Genomic DNA, 23,853 nt, shown 5'->3' on the forward strand with positions numbered 1-23,853 from the left:
TCCTCCCACTCACGCGGTCCGCGTGCCGGCCGTGTGCAGCCCGAGCGGTCACAGGGCTCAGGAACACGGTCTCCCGGGGCTGCTCAGCCCCCCACAGCGCCCAGGATGGCCCCCCAGGGACGACGGGCCCCAGTGCCGCGGGGCTGGTTACCGGGCCGCAGACGGGGCTCCGACGGCGGAACCCGGGCCGGCCTCGCGGGGGCGCCCAGCCCGCGAGGCCCCCGCTCGCCGCCCGCGCCCCAGCGAGCTGCGTCGATTTATCCACATCCTCCTCGTCCCACAGGGCGGAGGCGCACGTTCGGGAAGGGATTGGGCCCGGGGACAGACACCCTCAGCACCTGAACCCGAGGACCGGGGTCCTCAGGCCGCTCCCTGCACTCGGGGGCGGCCCGCACGCATGCGCATGGGCGCGCGCACCCCGTTTCGTCGTTCGCCGGTTGGTGACGTCTGGGCCCATCTACCCTGCTGCCTGCCGCGGGCCCTGCGCATGGGCGTCGCTGGGCGCGTTTGTGCCCGGACGTGCGTTTTCACTTCTCTGGGACGTGCACGTGGTTGTGGAGCTGCCAGGGCGATGGCGACTCTGTTTAACCGCCGGAGCAGCCGCCTCCGCTTGACCTCGGAGGCCATTCGCCCTGTGGCCCAGCGTTCTGCAGACCGCAGCGGGCCTGGGACCGAACCCTCTGCCCGTTGCTGGAATAAAGTTTTATTGGCACACAGCACGCCTTGCTCTACGCGGAGTGGAGCCCTTGCGGCCCACAAAACCAAAAATATTTACTATCTGGCCTTTCACAGAAAAAAAGGTGTTTATTACTTAGCACTTGTCTCACCTGTTTAAGTACCTTAAGGACCACCCCTCCTTGTTCCGGCCCCCCACAGAACCCCCTAAGGGTAAGACTTTGATCTTTTATTTATTTCCATTGCCACGGTCATTAACACTTTGGCCACACTAGGCCCTCTCCATCCCGGAGCTCTGAACTTACTCTTGAACTGGGCCTGGCCTTCCCACTGGGTGGCCTCACACAGGGACCCACCCTTGGCTGCTGCCCAGTGGGGTCACCTGGGGCCTTCCCAGCAGGCCCTGCCCACACCAACCACAGCTTGCTCCCGGTGGGGTGCGGTATCTGTGGGTTTCACAGCCCCCAGGTGACTCCAGGGTCGGGGAGACCTAGGTACCTGGTTCCTGCCCCCACATGTCCTGTGGATGTAGGCCTGGGTAGAAGGAACACCACTTCCTCCTGCACAGGCAGCTCAGGTCCGTCGGGCCCTGCGAGGTGCAGGGACCATGCCGGGGACCGGGGGCCGGTGGGCAGGTGGGAGCCCCTCCTTCACTTTCCCCGAGTACCCCGAGCTTTCAGTCAACAGCAGGCGGCGAGCCCTCCTCATTCAGGGGCCCGGTTTGTCACAGCTATAGGCACACACTTGCGGCTCTTTTTTGTTTGTTTGTTTAATGACCAGTGCTTTTCTTTCCTGGGGTGGCCATAACAAATGACCACAGGCTTGGTGGTTTAAAACAGAATCTATTCCCTCCCGGTCCTGGGGCAGACGTCCGAGATCGCGGTGTGACAGGGCCCCCCTCCCTCCAGAAGCCCAGGGGAGGGTCCTTCTTGCCTCTCCCAGCTTCTAGGGGCTCCAGTGTCCCTGGGCTGCTGGCCACATCACCCCAATGTCTGCCTCCATCATCACGTGGCCTCTCCCTGTGTCTGAGTCCAAATCCTCCCCATTCCGTCTCATAAAGACACCCTAATCCATGCTGAGCTCCTCTCAAGACCCTCTCAGTGGTCCCCAATCTTTTCCACCTCAGGGACCAGGGCTCCTTTGAGAATCTAATGCCCGGTGGTCTGCGGGCTCTGAGGGGCAGCCGCAAACACAGCAGAGGCTTTGCTCGTTTGCCCACCACGCACCTCCCGGCTCCCGACAGGCCTGCGGCCCAGGGGTTGGGGTTGGGGACCCCATCTCTACATCGTTTGTCTGCAAAGACCCCTTGCTCCATATTAGGCTGCGTGCCGGGCTTCCTGGCGGATATGAACTTTTGGGAGACACGATCCAGCCCCCAACAGATATCGTCTTTCTTTAGTTGGACACAGAACAGTCCTTGCGCAGAGCCCCCGTCACCCCCGCTGGGCGACCTGGCCTTTCACCGCTTCCTCGTGCCTGTGTCAGCGCCTCGAGTCCGGCGCGGGGGCGAGGGTAGGGACGCCTGAGACAGTGACGTCGCCGTATCTAAGTGTCAGACCCACCCGCTGTTCACCTCGAGCTGACACGGGGGCTTGTAGGTCTCCATACAAGTAAGTCGTTGAGATGTGTCGCCTTACAGCGAACACACCGAAGGGGTTCGGAGACGTTCGCTCGATCATCCTGGGGCCATGGTTCTCAAGGGAACGGGGGGTGGGGTTGTCCTGCCCCTCAGTGGTCGTCATACTGGGGGTGCTCCTGGCACCGAGGGGTTAGGGCCAGAGGGGCGGCTCTGCACCTTCCCCCCACAGTGCCGGGGTCGGCCCCCCGCATAGAGGATGACTCGGCTCAGCGTCCCCATTGCAGAAGGGGGATTATGTCATAGATGTTGAAAATGACGATGGCTTTTGACTGAACAAAAATGATGTTTGTTTGTTAGTCATTTTGAAAAAAAGAATCGGCCAGGTGTATCTCCCTGCAGCTGTGACAAGGTGGGTCCCCCTCCCCCACTGGACTGAGGACAGGCAAGGAAGCAGGGAGGGGGCGGCTGCGGGAGGGGGGTGCTGGTGGCGAGGGTCCCAGCTCAGATTTGAAGCCCCCCAAAGCCCCAAGCGGGCGGGCGGGCGTGAGTGCCCGGAGCCGGTGTCCGGGAAGCGGAGGCAGGGAGCCCCGTCAGGGCAGCCCCGGCGAGGGGGTTGCCCCGGGCTGCGCGGAGGGGCCACCGGAAACCCAACGCAGCGTGTCCGGTCTCGATCACTGCCCGGGGCGGCCGCCTGCAGCGGTTCCTCTCAGGCGCTGCTGAGACTTCAAAAAAAAATAAAAACAGAAAAGTGAAAAACAGATGATCTATTTTTAGACCCTTCCAGGAGAGGCCCCGCTGAGACGTGCAAGGACAAGGACCCAGGCACAGCCACTCGTCCTCGCGTGCCCTGGCTCGGAGGCAGCCCCGCTGGACGGCACCTCGCTTGGTGCCGAGGGCATCGGGGCCAGGCCGTTCTCCGTGGGGGGGTGTCCCGGGCACCGTGGGGGGGCTGAGCGGCATCCCTGGTCCCCACTCAATGTCAGGGGCACCGCAGTCATGACAAGCACAGATGTCCGAGACATCGCCCGGTTGTCCCCTGAGGGACAGATTTGCCCCAGGAGGGACCCCGACCCGATGACCTGCCTCCCACACACAGTCCTGCATATCGCGCAGGGTCTCGTTCATGAAATAGCACAGAATCAAGTAAGCTGGGGTTCTGGAATTTTCCTCCCTCCCTTCGGACGGGTGAGCCGGGGGCGGGCGAGCACGTGTCCTTGGAGGTAGCGGGGCCCCTGCCCGGCGGGGCCTGCAGAGCGGCCGCAGCACCTGCCTCAGCAGCGTTGCCGGAGAAGAGGGGAAATTAAACTTCTGACCCGTAGTAAACACGGAGCAAGCCTCACGTCCCCGGCCCGACCCCGTGCGACCTCAGCCCAGCCAAGTCCCCCACAGCGGCTCCGACATCCATAAAGTTAGGGTGAAGTCAGGAGAGCGGACTGGCCGCGGGTACCGGGGAGGGGTCCCCCGCCCTGCAGTCTCGTGCCCAGGGTTGGTCTAGACGTCCAGTGATGGGCGGTGACACCTATGATCGCAACAATAACATAAGTTATGGTGCGTCCGCGAAATAGGAGAGCCAGGCATAAGAAGTCACCAAATGCCGCGTAGTGTCCCGGACAGGCTCTCGGGGCAGAACACAGGCTTTCCGAGGACACCAGTGAGCCCCAGCTGCAGCAGACTCGGGTTCGTGTCACGCGCCACGTTCGTGTCTTCCTTTTTCGAGGCGTCGGCCCCGGGGAAAGCTGGGCGACGCGTGCGTGGGGGCCTCTGTGCCATCTGCGCCACTTCTCTGTCCATCTAAAATTATTTCAACATTGAGGTCATTTTTTTTCTTAAGTCAAGCATTGGAAGAATTTGCGATGGCATGGGAAAACAACCTTCCCTCGCGGCATACTGTTAAGCAAGAAAAATCTCGAAGGCAGGTGATCAGACAGGATATAGGACCTGAACGTGTAAAGCTGGGCGGGTACGTGGACGCACCTGGGAACCACAAGGTGGTCGGGTCGTGGGTGGCTGTATGAGTTCCAGGTTTTGTACAGTGAGGTTGTGTTTCATAGCCACAAAAAGTAAAATAAGGTAGGTAGGGAGGTGGACAGACACAGACAGACAGACAGATGCTCGAGTCTCAGTATTTACAACAAGCACTGAATTAGCAAATACAGACCCGGCCGAGGAGATGTAGAGTTAGGTTCCTGCAAACCTCTGTTCGCGACATTCTTGTTGGGCAGTGAGGAGCCTTATTTAACGTACATTGTTGCTTCGTTGACATTGGACTCGGGCCAGTGGCGCCGCATGCTTCTCTGGCACGCGCACCCGCTCCGCACGGCACGCCTCAGCCTTCAGAACAAGCAAGAATGCGAAAACTGTGGCCCTGGATGTGGGAAAGGAGCCTGGTTTATGGCCTGAGCTGGAGCAGGAGGTGGCATGTCACCTGGGGCCACCTCGCCTCCTGGGAGCGTGCCTGACTCAAATCTCGCCGCTCTGCGTGTGTCCACGAATGACTTGGAAAACCCCTGAGTGTGGATTTGGGGGTCAGAGTGGATTTTAGGGGCTAGGCAGACTCACAGATGCGGACTCCGCGGCGACGAGGCAGGCGACAGCCCCGCCTGGAGCGTGCGCGGCCTGGTCAGCGCGTCGCGCTCGGGGCCGATCCCTAGCGCGCGGCGTCCCGGCCTGGCCAGCGCTCCTGTCCCCGCTCCGGGCCGCGGCAGCGCCGGTGCCGACCACAGGGCGGGGCCGCCGGCCGCGAGGGGCGGCCGCACGAGCTCTCCCTCCTCGTCGCCCTGTTTCTGTGTGTGTCTCCCCCAGCCGTCAAACAGGGGCGTCCTGCCCCCCAAGGGACACTGGGCCATGCCTGGGAACATCCGTGGTGCACAAGACTGGGGGCGCCCCTGGCATCGAGGGGATTAGGGCCGGGCTGCTCAGCACCCCACGGAGCCCAGACTGCTCCACAGAGAGCGAGCTGGCTCCAGTGTCAGCAGTGGCACGGGGCGGGGGGACCCTGCTTTAGGGAAAGCCATCCGCAGTCACCTTCTTCCTGTGGCTGAGGCCCTGGGCCTCTGTGAGCTCGGGGCGGGAGGTTCCTGCCTGGCCCCAGGCCCCCAGCCTCTGATGCCACCCCGCCCCACCTCTGGCCCACAGCCCCTGGGAGGGGCTCCGCGGCCTCAGAGGCAGCTGTGGTGCCCCCCCTTGTGTGGGTGGAAACCCCCATTAGTTTGTGGAAAGAGTAAATGTTTGCAGAGGAAGAGGGGCCAGCTCTCGGAGGCCACTGGGCCCTTCGGAGCCCGCGGCGCCAGCGGGCCTGGCAGCCCAGGAAGTCCGGCCTGCGTGTTTCCTGGGGCAGAGGCCTGCTGACGCCCCCAGGGCGAGCCCCCAGCAGCACGAACCCCAGGACTGCCCCCCGGGGGGGCGCTCTCCTGCTTTGTTCTGAACGTGAGCTGTGGCAGCTGCAGGGGTCCCCCGGGAGTGCAGACTGGGGCGTCTGTGTGGCCCCCTCGTCCACCCGCGGGGCCGGCACTAGCTGTGTAGGCAGCGCTGCAGCTAGACACGCGGGGTCACCTTGCCTCTTCCTCTGCGCCCTGGCAGGAATCAGGGAACGGGGTGCCTCTCCAGGAAGTGCATTCTTAGAGCAGCCGCTGCAGCGCGGCACGTGGGGTATAGCCTGGTATTCAGTCTCGGGGTCACTCTGGCAGCTGGACCCGGTGGCCCCTGGGGACCCTCGTGCTGTTTGCGTCAGGTATCAGGGAGAGTTCCGGCTCTGTCCAGGGTCGCCCAGGGTTCCGCCTGGAGCAGGGGGTCCTGTTTCCGGGAAAACAGCAGCTCCGGAGCACCCGAGCCCCGCACCGCCCGGGCCCATCACGGGGCTTCCGTCCTTTCCTGTTGACCTCCTGGCCCTGGGCGGCCGCCTCGGACCCCTTGTCTTCCTGCGCCCATATACCTGTCACCTCTCCCACCCGAGGTTAATTGGTTTCCCCCGAGGTCACTCTTCCCAGCTGTCCCATTTTGGCCCCGGCACGTGACTTCAGTCAGTGAAAACCAGACGTGGAAAAACACCACACGATACGCTCACGGCTCGGGTCCCGGCCGATTTGTCTTTCTCGTGCTGGCGCGTCCGGTGGGCTGGACCGCGGCTGGGGGTCCCCTGTGCCGACGTGGAATAACACGAGTTCCAGGAGGAAACGTGACCTGCCCCCCCACACACGCACACTCACAGACACATGTACACACACGCAGACACAGAGACACACGTACACACAGACACGTGCACAGAGACCACAGACAAACGTGCACACACACACAGATACATGTACACACAGACACATACACACACAGACACATACACACAGAGACCACAGACAAACGTGCACACACACACAGATACATGTACACACAGACACATACACACAGAGACACAGACACACGTGCACACAGACACAGACACGTGCGCACAGACACGTGCACACGGATAGACATGTGCACACAGACACACATACATGTATGCACACACACAGAGACACATGCACACGTGTGCACACAGACACGTGCACACACAGAGACACACGCGCACACACAGCTCAGGCTGTCGTCCTGAGCGGGTGGGCCGTGAGGCGTGGAGTGGGCTCCGCACCAGTCCCTGCGGGGCGCGGGCCGCGGTTCTGGTGACCGCAGTGTTCCTCCGAGGAAGGCCGGGGATGGCTAAGTAACAGACATTGACACACGCTCTGCTGTTTCTTCCACACAGGGCGGAGCGGCGCTTCTTGGAAGAACTGCACCAGGTACGTAGCATGTTATCTTTGCTTCACGAGCTTGGAATCTCTTGTTTTTCAGAAAAAGGAACAAACAAGCCACAGTGTCTCACGCGCACATGACACACTGGGAATTGTGTCACCGCGAAAAGAGCTCTGGGCTCAGGGCCAGGAAACCTGAGTGCAGACCTCGGTCCGCCCCCGAGCCGCTGTCGCATGTGGGCGGATGCCTTTCATCCCCGCCACGGACGTGGCATCCCCTGGCCTCCCAGGAATGTCACAGACCACGGTGGCCACAGACGGGGCACGCAGGGCCGGAGTCCAGGTGGCCGAGCTGTGCGTGGCGCCGGGAACCGCGGCGGGCTGGGTCACGTGTCTTCCCAGGGAGTCTGAGCCTTGCGCGCAGATCACCTAACCTGCGGGCACACCCTTGGGTCTCGCCTCTGAGCCCCCCCATTTCCAAAGAACCCGAGGTCGCGTCCCGCCCGCGCCCTGGGTCGCGGTGTCCCCCCCCCATCGCCCCCCCCCCGCCCCGCCCCGCCCCGCCCACGGTTGCCATGGCGCCGACCTTTCCAACGCCAGCCCCGGGCCCCGCCCGTTCGCCTCCCGTTCTGGTCTCTGTTTCGCTTTCTCCGCCGCGTCGCTGTCATTTCCTTCCTCCTCCTGGCTCGGGGTCCCACTCGCTCTTCCCTCTTCCTCTCCTCGTTCGTTCCTTCGGGTGCGAAGTCAGGTGCGGACCGGAGACCATGCCGAGCCCCGGCCCCGCCCCGCCCCCGCCGTGCGCGGCCCGCGCCCCGTCCCCACGCGGCCCGCGCCCCGTCCCCACGCGTGACGTTGGTGCGTCGAGTGTCGTTGTCCTTCAGCGTTTCCTGCTCTCCCCGGGGACCCGTCACTTCTAAGAACATGCCACTCGATGTCCGCGAGCTCCGTGACCCGTTCGGGAAGGAAGGCCGGCGGCGGCTGGAGGACGGCGGGGGCCCAGCCCGGCTCCCGCCCGGGGCTGTGTCCGGCCCTTGGGGGAGGTGTGGGGAGGGCGCGTTGGGTGGGGTCCTGAGAAGCACCGTGGGCGCCGGCGCCCCCGGGCCTGAGGCGGCCATCAGTGCCGCGCAGACACGCAGCAGCGTCCGGGCGGGGAGACCAGGCTCCGGCCTGAGCTCCGGCAGCGGGCGTGCGGGCCCCTGGGACGGCCGTGCGCGGGGATCTCGCAGGGTCCCCGGCGCCCGGCTCCGGTGTCAGGAGCGCGGGCTCGGGCTGCCGGCCGCGTGCCGCGGGGTCATGTCCCTGTGGTGCGCACCTGCCGCGGGGGCGGGGACGGCGGAGAGCCAGCCGCAGTCAGGTCAGGCCGGAGCAGGCGCCAAGCCCCGCGGTTCTGCTCCCAGGCGGCCCGGCCCGGCCACCGCTGCCCCCGCCCCCCGCCCTGCGCCTCCGCCATCTGCGGGCGCCACTCCGACTCAGCCGATGCCTATCCGGCCCCCGCCATGGGCCAGGCCCGGCCGCTCCCTCTCGTTCTGTCCTCACAGGGGACCCGAGAGCAGGTTTCCTCAGCCCCATTTCAGAGGCAGGAAAACCGAGGCTTAGCAGCAGAGAGACTCGTCAAGGCCCAGTGGCCAGTGGGCAACAGGGCCAGGCTTCCAGCGCGACTCTCTGCCCACGACGCCCCCAGCAGGCTGTGTGGCTCAGGGTCCTTCAGGGAAACGAGGCAGGGGATGGTCAGTACACTGACCGCGGTGGCCGGCACGTCCAAATGCTGCCGCTGGGGACTCAGGAGGACCCGGGGTGCAGAGGCCGCTGGGCGGCCAAGACGAGCTCATGTCACGGGGGTTCCGCGAACCAGCCCATCGCCCACGGCCCCGAGCACTGCAGGCGCTGCCTCCCGGTCGCTGGGGCTCGGGGGCGGCTTCCGCCTCGGGGCCGCCACGGCTGTCTGCCCCTGGAAGATTCTGCAGGAGACGCCAGGTGCCACGCCCAGCACCACGACGTGGATCCTTCCCTGTCCGCGTCCTCAGAGGAGGACGGGGCCCGGCACCTCGCTGGTGGCCTCGCGAAGCCCTCCGCCTGCCCCGGCCGAGTCCCGGGTCCCAGACCCAAGTGTTTGCTTCTCTCAGCCCATCCCCCACATCGCTGTGTTTGGGGCTCAAGCGTCGAGCCGGACACCCGGGTTGGCACCGTCCTGCCCACACCCAGGCCCCTCGGGTCAGGACTTGCCCGGACACTGAGGATTCGTGGCGTGGGCCAGGAGCTGGTGCCTGGGAGCCACGTCGGGGGCCGCAGCCCACCCGGCTACTCCTTCGGACCTGGGGGGACCAAAACAAGGGACCCCTTTCACAGAAACGGGCCTCTGCATTGGAACATGCCTAAGGCCAGGGGCCCCCTCAGCCCTGCTGACGACGGGGCTGGATCGCTTTCCAGCGGCGTCCTGGGCCTTGTGGGGGGTTGGGCAGTATCCCTGCCCCCCCCCGATGCTAGGAGCACCCCAAATCGTGATGGCCGCAGATGTCCCCGCACGTTGCCCAGTGTCGCCTGGCGGGGACGGAGCCGCCCTGAGCGAGAACTCAGTGAGTCCCGCTGTTGGCTGCATCGGTTTTTCATTTTCAACGTGACCCAACAGCTAGCCCTGGGGAGTGGCCTCTGGGCCCGGTCATTCCAGGGCTTTCCGGCGGCATCGGAGGCGGGGCGGGCGTCCCCGCAGACCCCACGCATGCTCAGTGGCCTCCAATACCTGGGGTGCCAGCCAGCGACCCAGAGCCCGGAGCAGGAAGCTGCGGCCAATGACCCAGGGCCAGGTTCGTCCTCGAGGGCACGTGGCCAGGCGCTGTGCCCCAGGAAGTCTGGTTCTGGGGCCCTTGTCCTGGGAGAGAGATTGGCCCTGGGGACAGGGGACTCTGGGGAGGAGCCTCAGCGAGCACCTGCCCCTCCACCTCGGTGGCCCTTCGGTGCCCGGCGTCCAGGCCATGGGCCCAGAGATGACCACGAATCCCTGAGACCGAGTCAAGGCCCCTGAGAGGGGACGACCCTCGGTTCCCGGGGCCCCAGCGTCCTCCCAGGTCCTCGCAAGGCGGAGGCAGGCGGGTCACAGAGACATGGACGAGGCCGTGCTGCTGGCCGTGACCAGGGGGAAGGGCCACTCGCCAGGGATGCGGTGACTCTGGAAGCTAGAAAAGGCTGGAAACGGCCGGAAACGGTCCTCCCTGAAGGCTCGGACGGCCCGGCCCCGCCCCTCCTGGGTTTGGCCCGTGAGGCCTGTGCCAGGGCTGAGAGAGGATGAACGTGTGTGGTTTTAGCCACCAAGTTGACGGCAACCTGTGGCAGCAGCTGAGGAAAGGCACGCGGCGCCCGAGGCACGCCCGCGGGGGGCGCTAGCGGCCGGCCCTGCCGGAGGACAGGCCAGGACAGGCCGGGGGCTTCTGGGGGGCGGACGCCGCGCCACGGGCTTGCAGGGCGCGCCGGGGCCCGCCCAGGCCCAGGTGGAGGAGGCCCCGCCGGAGCCGCGTGGGGCGGCCTGGGTCTGCCCCCGCCGGCCCCGGCCCTCCTGCCCTTTGGCTCCCGAACCGCGCGGGGGGGCCAGGGTGGCGCCTCGTCCCCTGTGCCGTGCCGGGAAGCCGAGCGCAGGAGCGCCGCGGGGCCCCGCCCATCCCGGCTTGCACACGCCCACGCGACCTCCGGGGGGACAGAGGGGGCCCGTTGTTCTGCCCGCGGCTCGCCGCACCGTCACCCCGTCACCCCGTCACCCCGTGTCACCCCGCGTCACCCCGCGTCACCGCGGGCTCGCTGTCCGCCCGCGCCCACAGCCCTTGGTTCTGCGCCCCGCGCTCCGGCCGCCGGCACCGCGGCTCTCTTGCCCCCTGGCCCGTGGGCGCCTCATTCATCCTGTTCTTTGGCTCTTTCTAAATATAGCCTCCCAGGGACCGATTTAGCCTGCACACAAAGGGACTGGTGACCGTCACGAGATGCCATTCTGCAGCGGGCACGCGCCTTCTCTCACGGCCCCCGCGGCCCCTCCCAAAGCCCACGGACACGCGGAGGGCCGGGGAGGGCCCCCGTCTGGGCCGCCCCGCTGGGGGCCGGGGGCGCCCGGAAGCGCACGCCCGCCCTGGCCCTAGCACCCCAGGGTCCAGCGTGTGCTGTCCGCGCGGCGTGCACGTTTCCACGGAGATCGGAGCAGGGTCCCCTTGGCCAGCGGTCGTCCTCTGCGGGGCCGTCCTGGACACTGCGGGGGGCTGAGCGGCATCCCTGCCCCCGCCCCGGTGTGACGACCACAGATGTGCCCAGACGCCGCCCAGTGCCCCCTGGGGGCAGGACTGCCGGGGCGAGGCCCCGGGGCTTCCGTGCAGGGTGCCCCCGGAGGTGTGCGGGCCCAGGGCGTGTGCTCGCGGTGCACGTGCGTGTGGACGGGCACCTCGTCCCCACAGGGCCGCGGGGCCTCCGTCTCTTCTTGTTCGGCTTCAGGGTTCTTCCCCACGCTGTCCTCTCTGCACTCGGGGTGCTCGGGAGTGGTCGGGCCCTGGCTGGAGACAGCCGAGCGTTCACCCTGCCGTCAGATCTGGCTAGAGGCCTGTGTTGGGGCATTCGGGGATTCCTCTCTCCTGCTCGATGGCAGGCAGGGGTGGGGGTCAGGACACGGGTCTCTGGGAGGAAAGGGCAGAAGCTTGGTGAGCCATGAAGCTGCCGCGTCCGGAAGTTTTAAAGCAAAATGCAGGCGGCGTCTGTCCTCTGAAGACTCGCCCGCCCCACCCGCCCCGCGGGCTCTGCTGCCAGGAATCCGCACTGAGCCGAGCTCCGCGGCCCGGGGCCTGCCAGCTGCTCCCTCCCTCTGCAAGGCCACCTTCCCGGCCGTGAGTCACGGGCACACTGGCCGCTCCAGCCCTGGCTTCCTGGATGAGGAGCCGGGAGGGGCGTGAGGTCTGCGGGCCTGTGCCTGGCCTGCGCCTGGGAGTTAAATGCACGTGCTCAGGCCCCGGTCCACCGAACCTCGGGGACTGGTCGGGTGCACAGGGGAGCAGCCACCGCAAGGTCCCCTGGCTTTCACGGCCCCCCTCCCCGTGTTGGGGGAGCAGAGAGGAGCAGCAGCAGTCACGTGTGCAGCATGCTCGCCCGCTGTGCACGCCCGGCGGCCAGTCCTGCTCACGGGGACACTGGGAGGACTCGGCCCGGCGGTGAGGGGACGCGGGTCGGTGCCCTCCGGCCTGTGCACCGACGTGACACGCGGGGGCAGGCTTAGCCGCCTCAGCCCCGTTGGCGGGCTGGCTTCCCCCCCAGGGTCTCCACAGGCCAGCGGCGAGAGGTCTCGGCAGCTTGCGGTGGGCGCCCGAGCTCACTCGATGGCTCCAGAATTCAGTTCCGTGCAGCTGTGGGCCAGGGTCCCCGTGCCCCCCCCCAAGTGTCAGCTCCTCACAGCCACCCCCACGCCTCGCCACCTGGCCCGCTCCGTCCTCCGAGCCCGCAGCAGAGGGTCCCCCGCGTCGGGCCCCTTCCGAGCGTCACGCCATCTCCGCTCCCTTCCGGGGCTTGCCCGACGAGGCCTGGCCCACCGGCGACTGTCCCCCTTCCCGGAAGTCCCCGGCGCCACGACAGGGCCTCGGCCTGGGGCAGATGATCCCAGGACAGTCTCAGGCGGCTCCACACCCCAGGGAGGCGATTCTGCGGGGCCATCGCTGAAGGGTCAGTGTGGCCAGCGGGGGCCACGAGCCTTGGAATTGCCAAGCCGCCCCCAGGAGAGGAGGGGGCGCCCTGTGCGCGGAGTCCCTGCAGGCTGTGGGTGGGACGGGGTGCGACTCGGGGTGCAGCCTGAAGCCAGCAGCACTGCCAGAGTGCCCGGTCCCCACGTGCTGCCGCCGACGGGAGTTCGGGGAGGTGTGGCCCCGGGAGGGCTGCCTGGGCCGTGTCTGTGGGCATCCGTGGTCGTCACACCCGGGACACCGAGTGGGCGGGGCCCAGGGAGGCCGCTCAGCACCCCACACCCGGACGCCCCCACAGAGGGTGGCCTGGCCCCGACGTCCTGATGTCAGCGGTGCGGGGGGAGCCTGCCCCCGTCCACCCTGCGCACGGCACGGGGGCCTTTCCGGAACGCTCAGTCTGAGGCTGCCTGCGGTGGGGGGAGGCATCTCTCTGTGACACAGAACAGTCAAACGGCAGGTCGGGGGGAGTGCTGACTCCCGAACCCCGCTTTCTCCTCTTCCGGCACCATCAGCCCCCATTTTCGTGAGCCCAGGAGCCAGCCTGGGGCCACTCCTGGGACCCCGACACGGAGACCGGCCTCGGAGCAGGGGCAGGAGCTGCAGCCTCCCCGAGGGGCCGGCCGGTCCCACCCCCGCCCGCAGGGCACCCGGCCTCCCACGCTGCCAACTCCGGGATGTCCCCGCGCTGCCCCACCCCCTGCTTTCAAACGGGGCGGGGGGGGCAGCCTCACGCCCGGGAGGGGTGCTCGGCAGCCCCCCCTCCGCGGGCTGCTGGGGCCGCCTGCACCGGGGCGCCCCTGGAAGCCCCCCCACCCCCCCGGCCCCACAGCGCATTCTTCACATTCCCTCCCAGCGCGGCTGGCGGGGGCCCCGCTGGCTCCCGTCCCGCTGGTGAGCGGCCGGCTGCTCCGCATCCTTTATCGGTTTATCGGGCTGGGAGTGGCACCGGTCCCAGCTATGAGAGCTATGTACGGAATTCACAGGGGTTGCCGGCATTTTTGGGTCTCGCCGTCATTCTTCCTGTGCAGCCGGAAAACACCTCTGAGGATGGAGATGGCATCACAGGCCCAGGGGGAGCCGCGTCAGCCCCGGCGGGTGCCCAGGGGACCCCAGCCCCGCGCAGTGTCTGAGCAGGCCTCTGTCTGCCCCGCCGAGACAGGCTCTGCAGGCTCGCGCTTCCCCGAACTCCAGGGCGTGCGCCAGCGGGGCCCGGAGCGGGCCCACCGTCCCGCGGCCCCAGAGCTCCGGGGTCCCCGCAGGGGCCGCAGCCGCCTCGGTGCACCGTTCGCGTTGTGGCTCTGCACCCTAGGACGCCGCGGCTCGGACCGCCCGCCCCCAAGGGGGTCCCGGAACCTCCTGGCCATGCATCCCCTCGGGGGTGACGGACACAGTCGGGGGTCTCGGCAAGACCCCAAACCCTAGTGACATCTCAGAGCCTGCAGCGTCTGAGCCTTGTCTGCAGCCGCGGGCCATGCCCGTCCCTCCCCGAGTGCCCAGACAGAAGCAGGACTCGGCCACCACACAACCCCGAAGGAGAAAGGGGACAGACATTGCCCCTCGAGAAGCCCTCGCAGGGGCCCTCCACGTCACGCAGCGGTGACGGGGCCTCTCAGGAAGTGCACGGGCCTCTCGAGGGCACGCGGCGCCGTCGGAAGCCGGCAGCACAGTCCTCGGGACTGAGCCCCTTCCAGACCGCTCGACGGGGCTCGAGGCTCAGGCTTCTGTCGTTCAGTGTCCCTGAGGGGTTCGTCTGACCCCGGTGGCCACCCGGACTGCCCCAGGCCCAGCACCCACACTCCTACTACTCCTAATTCTGTTCCTGCAACTCGATAGCTGGGTGACTTTGGGCAAGTCACCGCCCGTCTCTGAGCCTGTCCTCTCCTCTGCACAGTGAAGTGAGGACGGAGCGAAGACCCCCGGCTTCAGAGCAGTGCGAGGAGCCGGCCGGCGGTCCTCCGAGCGTCCGGGCTGACGGCGCGGTCACTCCCGATGGTGGTGATGCCGTCACGGACGTGTGCCACACGCCCACGGTCCTCGCACGGGGAGCTTTACAAACCCTCCGTTTAATGCACGTTGCTTGTATGTATGTCGTATGAAACCATTGTAAGAATTTTTAAATTTCACACATAAAGCAAATGGAGATGAAGCTCCTTTCTAGTTCCCGGTTTTACAGAAGCCGCGGCCCCGTGCGGCGGCGGGCCCGGGAGAGGCCAGCGGGGCTGAGGAGAAGTGGGGGCAGCTGGCTTTGGGCCCTGCCGGGCCGGCTCTGGACCGGCCGCAGCCCGTGGGGGTGAAGAGAGATTTTTTTCAGGTGCCGGCTTCATTTTTTCCTATGTGTAAAGCCACTCAATTCAAATAAAGTGTCACTAGCAAACTCCTGAGGTACTACTGGGGACTCCAACCCCTGGACTCTGATGACCGAAGGAGCACAATCAGAAAGAGCATCCTAAACCGTCTAAGGCAGAAGCGCAGAACGTCGTCCGCGGGCGGACCGGGGGGAGTCGACAGCTCGTGGTTCACGTGTGTGCCGAAGGCTTTCACTTCCTGCTCGTTTTCCTCGGGAACTTTCTCATTATTTTATCAAATTCCTTTCCGGCCTCAGTTTGCGTTTGTTTGTTTGTCTGTCTGTCTTCAGCCCTTCTCGAGTTTCCTGCCTTTCATCTGGGGTCATTTGCTGCAACACTCTTTCATTTTGCCTTTCAGAAGGCAGGTCCGCCGGTGAGAAAGTGTTTTTGTTGGTCCGAACACGTCTGCATTTCCCCGTAATTCTCGAAGTTTATTTTCACCAGGCCCAGGGTTTCTGCTGGCTCCGCCGGCTCGCTGCTCCCTTTCCTCCGGCAGCCGGGGTTTGCCGAAGCCCGACGGCTCGGCGTGCCGTGCCCACCAGCGCCCGGCCGCCACGTGGAGCGGCTGGCACCCGTCGTCTCTTGCTCGGGGAGGCGCGCGGCCCTCGCAAAGCCCCCGGAAGGGCGTCGCTGGCCCGTAGCCCGCGTGTGCGCGCGGCCTCGTGAGGACCCGCCGCGCCGCGCCCCGGAGGGGTTCGCCCCAGCGTTTCTCCACGCGCCCCGGCACCGAGCACTGTCGGCCTCTGAGCCTCACCGCTCCGGTCGCCATGGAGCAGCCTCTCGCGGCGCCTTTCGTTCCGTTCGCCTGAGGACTCGTCCTCGGGCGACTTTGCACATCTGCCAAGTCACTACATCTTATCGGCCCTTCCTCTGTCGGTTCCTAAGGTGCTACGGCTTCTTGGACCTGTGGCTCGAGGTGTTTCGGATCGGTTTGGGGACATTATCCATCGTCGTTTAAAAATCGGTTCTGCCCCCCTGCCCCCCACCGGACTCCCGGGCGCCCCACGTCCGCCTTCCCTGCTGCGCGTCCCTCTCCGTGCAGGTCCGTGCGCGTCGGCCTGGATGCTCCCCCCCGAACGGCTTCCAGGCCGCTAGTCTTCTCCCCGACAGCCTTTAGCGACACTACGTCTTACGTATCGGTCATCGCCACTTTCCGTTTGTCCACGGGGTTCTTTCCAATTCGCTGCTCAAGTTCCAGTGTCACCGTTTAGCCTCTTGAGCGTGACTAACACGATTATCCTAAAGCCCCCATCAGACCCCGTGCCCGGAGCCCCCGTGGGGCCGTCCGTGTCGGCCGCGGTTCCCGCCGGTCCGTGTTCACGAGGCTCTGCCTCCTTGCGTGCCTGGTCGTTTCTCATTGTGTGCTGCGCATCGTGACTGCGGACCGATTCGTCGAGACCACCCGACAGCCGAGATGGTGCCGCTTTCCCCCGCGGAGGATGCGTGTCTGCTTCTGCCGGCCTTCGGGGCCGCTAACGAGCTGGAGTCACTTCAGCCCTGAGAGTATTCAAAGCTGGGTTCCGGTCTCCGTCAGTGCCTGCCTATTTCCCGTGTGCCTTTATTCTTGGAGGATGCCGCTTTTTTGTCCCGATTCGGACCAAGGAGAGGGTCGCCACGCGCTCTCCCCTTCGAAGGCCCCAGATCTTGACCCCCATGCCCCTGGCCTTGCAAGGCTGAGAGAGGTGTTACTCAGCCTGTCAACAAACCCTCCACGCAGAAGAAAGTAACCCCAAAAGCCAAGCTCCCGGGCTCCCACCCTCTGCCGGGCCCCTCGGGAAGCTGGTCGCCGTCTGCACAGCCCTCCAGTGCCCGGTGTCGAGCTGGCGTTTGCCCCGTCTGTCCAGCTGCCCTGGCTGCCCTGGCAGGAGTCTGTGCATCGTAGCCGCGTGCTGTCGCGCAAGCCCAGATCCGCAGCTGGGGCTTTCGTCTGAAGTCCAGGTGGCTGCGGAGGAGGCCGTGGATGCCGGCCGTCCTGGGCTCAGAGCCGCAGAATGACACGTGGGGACCCAGCTCCGCTTTCGAACAGCTGTCTGTTTGCTGGCTGAAGAGACTCAGACCAGACCCAGGTGGGGCCGAGCCAAGATGTGAAACCAGGTTCCCCACCTCCACACGGTGTCGTGACTTCAGGGACAGGTGGCCGCCTTTGTCCCTTGGGCCGGTGTTCCTGGAAATTGCCCCACTCCTGATACCTGAACGTTCTGTGAATTCAGCAGGAGACGATTGTAACTCAGGGTCACCAGAGGCTGAAACGCCTCCAAATGTGTCCGCAGTGGCCTGGGGGCACCTGGCTGTGACTGCCATCGTGGACGCAGAAGCCACAGCAGAGCTGAAAGGGACGCGGTCTCCCCTCGCTCTGTGACTCGGGCGTGGGGTTAGCACGTGTGACATCAGACAGTTCCACGGACCCCTGTGCTCCCCACCCCCGGCCAGGGGAGCTGTGGCCAGGCCCGGGGCGGGTGCGGGGCGGGGCGTGGCCGTCCCGGCGCGGCAGGCCCGTGAGGACGTGCATTCCCAGTGGCTCCCAGCACACCGGCGCGTCCACGTCCGCCGGGCATGGTGTCCCGGGCACCGCATCTCACCCGCCTCTGCGGCCACAGTCTTTGCACGGGCAGTGGCCAGGGGCCTCCAGGTGCCCCTGCTCCCTGGAGCCTGGGGCCCTGCCCGTCCTGCAGCAGGCAGGGGCTGTCGCTCTGAGCATCCAGCGGGGTTCAGGGAAGGGAGGCGGCTCCCAGAGCCGCGCAGCTCTCCGCAGCGGCCCCGCGGCCCATGCCGCGCCTCTCACCCCGCTCCAGGCTGCCGTCGGTTGAGCCGGGTGTGCATTGGGGGGGTCTGGCCCTGTGTGACTTCCTGTCACAGAGGATTCGGATGCTAAGAAAATTAACCCCCCTTACGAAACCAGCTTCTGTTTCCGATCAGGACTAGGCAGCTCAAAATGAGCCGTTTCAGTTCCAAGAAAAGCTGTCTGCGTTTCGCTGCAGTTTCTCCTGACAAGGGAGTTCCACGGGGGCCTCAGATTCTGCTCCAGGGGACATTGGGGGTGTCTGGGGACATCTGTGCTCCCGGCATGCAGGGGGTGGGGGCCAGGGGTGCTGCACCCCCCACAGGGCCCGGGGCGGCCCCCCAGAGAACGGCCCAGCCCCTGACGTCAGCAGTGCCAGGGGAGGGACTTCTAAACGAGGCGCTGCCCACGCCGCCGTCGCCACAGCCCCCCGCAAGGCAGTGCCGGTCCTCGTCCTGGCTTCGTTCCGTCTGCGCGTGCACGGGAGCCCCGTGTCTCCGCTCAGGTGTGCGGTGTTTTGGGGCGACTGCCCTCCTTTGATCACAGCTGCACAGTGCCTCCAGGGGCAGGGGCCCGCTCGCCCTCGCCTGGGAGAGCCGGATGCCTCTGCAGGGGCGGGCTCCGGCCTGCGTGGCTGCCAGCCCTTCTGGGAGGCCAGCCCAGGGCCTGGGGGCGGCTGTTCAGCTTCTGATTTTAGCCTGACCTCACCCCGAGTCGTGCCCTTGGCCACACCGGGCCTGGACCAGCCTTTCGCAGAGGGAGAAGGCAGCAGGGTCGGAGCGTGACCGCCTCGCCCCTCCCCCGGCTCCTGGGGCCTCCGGGGCCGGCCGCCCTGTCAGCCAGGTCGGTGCCCGCCCCGTCACGTGCCCCCGGCTGAGAGGCCGCTGGCGAGGAATGTTCCCCGCGCTGACTCAGCACGAGGCCTGTTCTGCTGGCGCTGGCCTTGTCCTGGGGGGACACAGCTGCTCCGTGACTCAGCGACTGGCGGTGGCACCAGCCGGGACAAGGTCCTGAGTCTGCTCACGGGCCGTGGTGACGCAGGCAGCGTCTGGTCCCAGCATCTCAGTGCTCTCTCACACGCACACACACACATGTGCTCGTGAACATGTGCACACACAGAACGTGTGTGCTCACGCGTGCACACGCAGCACACATGCACATGCATGCTCACACGTCCTCGTGGGCACATGCACACAGACAAGCATGCACGCTCATGTGTGTGCACGGTATGCTCACATGCATACGCGTGTGCTCACATGTGCACGTATGGTATGCTCGTGTGCATGCACATGCATGGACAAGTATGTGTGCTAACACGTGCACATAGCATGCTCGCACACTCGCATGCACACAAAGTGCGCTCACACCCATCACACACAGACAAGCATATGTGTTCACACGTGCACATAGTTAGTATGCTTGCACGGGCACGTGTGTGCACACGTATCACGTACAGACACACGCACACCTGGCGTGCCCTCCCTGCCAGTCCAGAGTCTGGGTTGTCTCCAGCCCCGAGGGAGCCCGGGGCCCTGGGCCTGGTGCCGGAAGCCACACCGCCTCGGGCTTCGTGCTCAGGACAGAGACCACGGCGGGGCCGTCCGCGCGGGTGGCCGGGGTCCTGGGACCCCGGCAGACAGTCCGGATGCTCAGCAGGGTCCCTGGGCCTCCAACGGAAACACGCCCAGGCCACCCCTGCGCTCTCCGTCCGTGTCTGTATTTAGCGCTGAGTAATTTAGGTATTTCTGGGCGCTTTTCCCTGCTCTGGATGCTTTGTGGCTGCTTTGAAGCCGGCTGCTGAATCAGGAGCCTCAGAGCCCACACGAGGGCCCTGGGAGCCCAGGGCAGACACACGCGGGCCTCGCATGACCCAGAGGGGCTGGCCGGCTGCCGGACGCGGGGAGCGGGCGGCGTGGAAGGATCGTTGTTCGACTTGTCCACATGCAGTTGTAAGAGGTCGCAGAAACTCCATGTGTCATGCGCTCCGTCTTCCCCGACGGAATTTTGTCAGAGTCCCTGGTCAATACCAGTCACGGTGTTTGCGTGGGTGCAGTCGGCCGACCTCCTTCGGATGTCTGCGGTTGTGTGCGTGCGTGCGTGTGTGTGTGTGTGTGTGAGCTCTGCGCAAGCTTCTCCCCTGGCCGGGATCCGCCCCCCTCGAGATCGGCCACATGCCCGGCAGCACGGGTACCTCCGGGCCACCCTGTTCTCCCCGCCCGGGCGACCACCCGTGTACCCTCCGTCCGCGCCCGGAGCGGCCCGCGCAGCACGTGGCCTCCGGCCTGGGGCTCCCCGAGCCCCAGCCGCGGTGTCCGTCAGCGGGCCGCTCCTTTCCATCGCCGAGTACGAAATTTCCTGAGGCTCTGAAATCCGCCTTTCATGTTCTGCGGCCGCCTGGCCCACTGACCGCCAGACAGACAGGGGTACAGTGGGTCATGACAGAAGCTGGTTAGAAGCTGACCAGCTGGGGCCGGGGCTTCCTGGTGCTCCTGCAGTGACGTCGTGACAGGCCCGTGGGCGTCCCTGGGCACCGCGGGGGCCGGGCCGCCTCCCCGGCCCCACCTGCTCGACGCCAGGAGCCCTCGCAGTGTGACAGCCGCAGCCGGCCCCGGACACCACCCCGGGGGAGAGCCAGGCTCGCTGGATGCACCCCGGGCGGAAAGAGCAGAACTTTCACTGCCTTCAGCAGCAGGACGGACTTGCACAGCGGACCTGTGAGGACATGCTAACGTCACCCATCCGTCGCCGTGGCACCGTGCCTGGTACGGCCGCTCAGGAAGCCAGGTGCGGCACTTTCTCAAAGAGCCGGGCCTGCAGTCACGTCCCGCAGCGTCTGTCCCGGAGAAATAAGGCCTCGCGCCCCCGCCAGTGGCAGCTTCTTCGTGACGGCCAAAGCGGGGAACGGCCTGCCTGTCGCCCCACAGGCGCTCGGGCGCCTGGGCACACCTTGCGGCGGAGCGCGGCCCGGCGCGGGGCAGGGACCGTGACGGCGGCAGCCTGGGTGGCGCTCCGGCCGCGGCGAGTGGGAAATGCGGCCACGCGCCGTGCGGCTGCGTCCAAGGGACGAACGCGCCAGCCAGGGGAACCTGTCAGCCGCCAGGGCTAAGCATGGCTGGGGGCCGCAGGGGGGACCCTGGGGGCAGACGTGTCCGGCGTCCCACCCCCCCCCCCACATCAGCTCCTGCTCCTGGCCTTGCCCCTGTTTTGCAGGGTGTCACCCGCAGGGGAAACCGGGCTGCACGGGAATCCGCGGGGATCCCAGGATTTTAAATTAAATTTAAAGCAAATTACTGTCTACGGCCACGCCACCCTGAACACGCCCGATCCCGTCTGATCTCAGAAGCTAATAAGCAGGGTCGGGCCTGGTTAGTACTTGGATGGGAGACCACCCAGGAAGACCAGGCGCTGTAGCCGTAAAAAATTTAAAAAAAAGAAAAAAGGGATTGTAAGTTGACAAGGTCCTTGCCATCTGTGAGGTCAACCCAGCGTTGCAGCGCCTAAAAATAAATAAGCAAGCAAGTAAATAAATAAATAAATACTGAGCCGTCGCCCCAGGACACTCACGGAGGAACCTGGGCCCCAGCGCGCCAGAAAGCTCGGGGACCCCGTGGAGCCGAGCGGAACCCTCAGTCCTGGCCGTGCGGTTCCCCGCGTGGCTCACACGGATCTTCCCCCTCACCCCCGCCCCGGGGCTGTCCCCACCCAACACCCTTCTGAGCATGGAATGGGGCCAGCGCTTCTTGCTCCTGCCCTGCCCCCAACGGGCAGGGTGCGGAAGCCCAGGCCACCTCGGTGGGGACGGCCCGGGGGACAGGGCGGGAGTCTGACCCGGGCCCCTACCATCATCAGCTCGGTGCTCAGCAGAGCCTGGCTCGGGCAGGACGTTCCCTGTGAGGAGCAGCTGAGCCCACAAACGTGCGGCCCAAGGGGAGGGGCGACGGGCCCAGGGGCCACAGTGTGGCTTTCCCAGGCCATCTGCCCCGGACGGAGCCAGGGGTATCGACCGGGGGTGACCGGCCACCCCGCGGACACTGGGCCGTGCCCGGGGACAGCACAGTCTTCAGGGCGGGGTGCTCCCTGCATCGAGGGGGGCAGGGCCAGGGAGGCTCTCAGCACCCCCAGTGTCCAGGACGACCCCACGAGACCCCGGAGTGGCCCGCGGTCAGGGAAAACGCCGGTCCCTTTCTCCCCACCGCGTCCTCAGCTGAGTCTCCCGGGAGCCGCCGCTGCGTTCACGGACTCTCCTGGGGTCCCCTGATGGTGACGACCAGCGACTGGCCACAGGAGGGGACTTGGGAGAAGAGGGGCTCAGGCAGGCCTCCCGCCCCCGACGTGGGGGCACGGACAACGTGGCTGGTCCCCGGACAGGGCAGGGCTGCAGCGGGGCGGGGCGGGCGGGGGCTTCAGGAGGGGCGCCCCGCCTCTGCCTCACGCTGTCTGCTTCCCCCACAGCTCTGGACGCGGGGCCGGAGCCGATGGCAGACGATGTCAGCCACTAACAACGTCGCCCAGGCCCGGAAGCTGGTGGAGCAGCTCCGCATCGAGGCTGGGGTCGAGCGCATCAAGGTGAGACCCGGGGGTGGCGGGCCCCGTGCAGCACACCCTGTCGCGGTCGCTGCGGTGGCACCACGCCCCATAGGGCTTTGCAAACACTGAACAACCCCCAGCCCCTGGGGTCCCACCCCGGAAGCCCCGGCGCAGGCCGCCTCGGGCCCCAGCAAAAGGGCCAGCACGAGGCAGACGCTTGTCCCCCCGTCCGCTCAGGTCCCCCTTTCGGCAGATGCGGGTAGAAGCTGAGGACACGGTCCAGGGGCGGGAGGGGACGGCCCTCACCTCGCTTTTCTCACCTCCGCGCTGTTCGAACTTTTGAAACGAGCACGTTTCCCTTTTACACTCAAGTGGAGGACAGCGGTTGCCGTCCTCCGACGCCGGGCCCGGCAGCGACAAGGCCCCGCGAGGCTCGGGGAGGCCGCTCCGCAGACACGGGCGAGGACATGACTCGCAGAACGTGTTGGCCGTGTCCCGCGAAGCGCACGATTCAGCGGCATTTGGCGCATTCACAGGGTCGTGCACTCTCCTCCCCCTCTTGTCTAGTTCCCGAACGTTCCATCACCCCAAAAAGAGATCCCGTCCCATGAGCCGTTGCCCTCAGCCCAACACCCACTCGCCCACGTCCTGTCCCCGTGGACATGCGTAGTCCGGACGTGCCATGTGAATGGGACCACACTGCGCGCCGTGTGCGCGCGGCCCGTCCAGGGCCTGGCGAATGTCCCCACCCCCCACCAGCCCCCGCTCTTCACGGCCGGTGACACTCCCCCGTGCGGACGGTAACATCGCGTTTCTGTGGGTGAATTTTAAGCCCAGGAGGTGATGTCAGGACAACCTGCGGGGCTCACAAGTCTCCCCGTTGCCAGGGGGCGCGGCCCCTCACGTGAGAGAGTCCGGCACCTTCCAAAGGCTCCTTCTCACCAAACCTGCGTCCACTGCGAAGGGCCGGAGGCACGTCCAGGAGGCTGCCTCCTGGCCCCGGGCCCAGCTCACCATGGCCAGCCGGGGACCAGGAGTCCCCGTGGGAAAGGCCCTCGGGGCGTGCACTTCTCAGCTGGCCCTGCTCCGGCTCCCCACTGCCGAGTCAGGGCTCCCAGGGAAACAGGACCGGCAGGGCGTGTGTACATATCTAGAGACGGTGCACTCGAAGGGACCGGCTCGCGCAACGACGGGGCCTGGCAGGTGTGACGTCTGCAGGGCGGGAGACCCGGGCAAGAGCCAACGTGGCATCCCGAGTCCCGAGGTCGTCTGGGGGCAGAACGCGGTCTCTTTGCAGGCACCTCAGTCTTGTCTCTTAAGGCCTTCAACTGATTCCACGCAGCCCACCCAAACCACAGCGGCTGATCTGCTCCACTCGGCCGACTGATTCGAACGTCAGTCTTATCTAAGAAGGATCTTCGTAGAGAGTTCTAGACTGGTGGTGCATCAAATATCTGGGTGCCGTGGCCTAGCCAGGCGGACAAGCAAAATCAGTCCTCACCCCACATCACTTTCCCGAGCACCTGTCGCATGC

At 66.2% G+C, this 23,853-nt stretch overlaps 1 protein-coding gene and 1 pseudogene across 2 annotated transcripts in view; both read left to right on the forward strand.

Moving 5' to 3' along the window:
• Positions 1-23,853, forward strand: part of GNG7 (G protein subunit gamma 7) — an 80,280-nt gene that overhangs the window by 51,748 nt on the left and 4,679 nt on the right. For both annotated transcript variants that reach the window (XM_016163492.2, XM_036234154.1), the window contains 2 exons: positions 6,990-7,023; positions 22,245-22,358. In XM_016163492.2, the coding sequence (XP_016018978.1) occupies positions 22,278-22,358 (81 nt within the window). In that variant the 5' untranslated portion in view covers positions 6,990-7,023; positions 22,245-22,277. The remainder of the gene's footprint in view (positions 1-6,989; positions 7,024-22,244; positions 22,359-23,853) is intronic.
• On the forward strand, positions 21,085-21,206 carry LOC118612551 (annotated as a pseudogene).

This window comes from Rousettus aegyptiacus, unplaced genomic scaffold (assembly GCF_014176215.1).
Source record: "Rousettus aegyptiacus isolate mRouAeg1 unplaced genomic scaffold, mRouAeg1.p scaffold_m13_p_16, whole genome shotgun sequence".
Classification (NCBI taxonomy): Eukaryota; Metazoa; Chordata; class Mammalia; order Chiroptera; family Pteropodidae; genus Rousettus; species Rousettus aegyptiacus.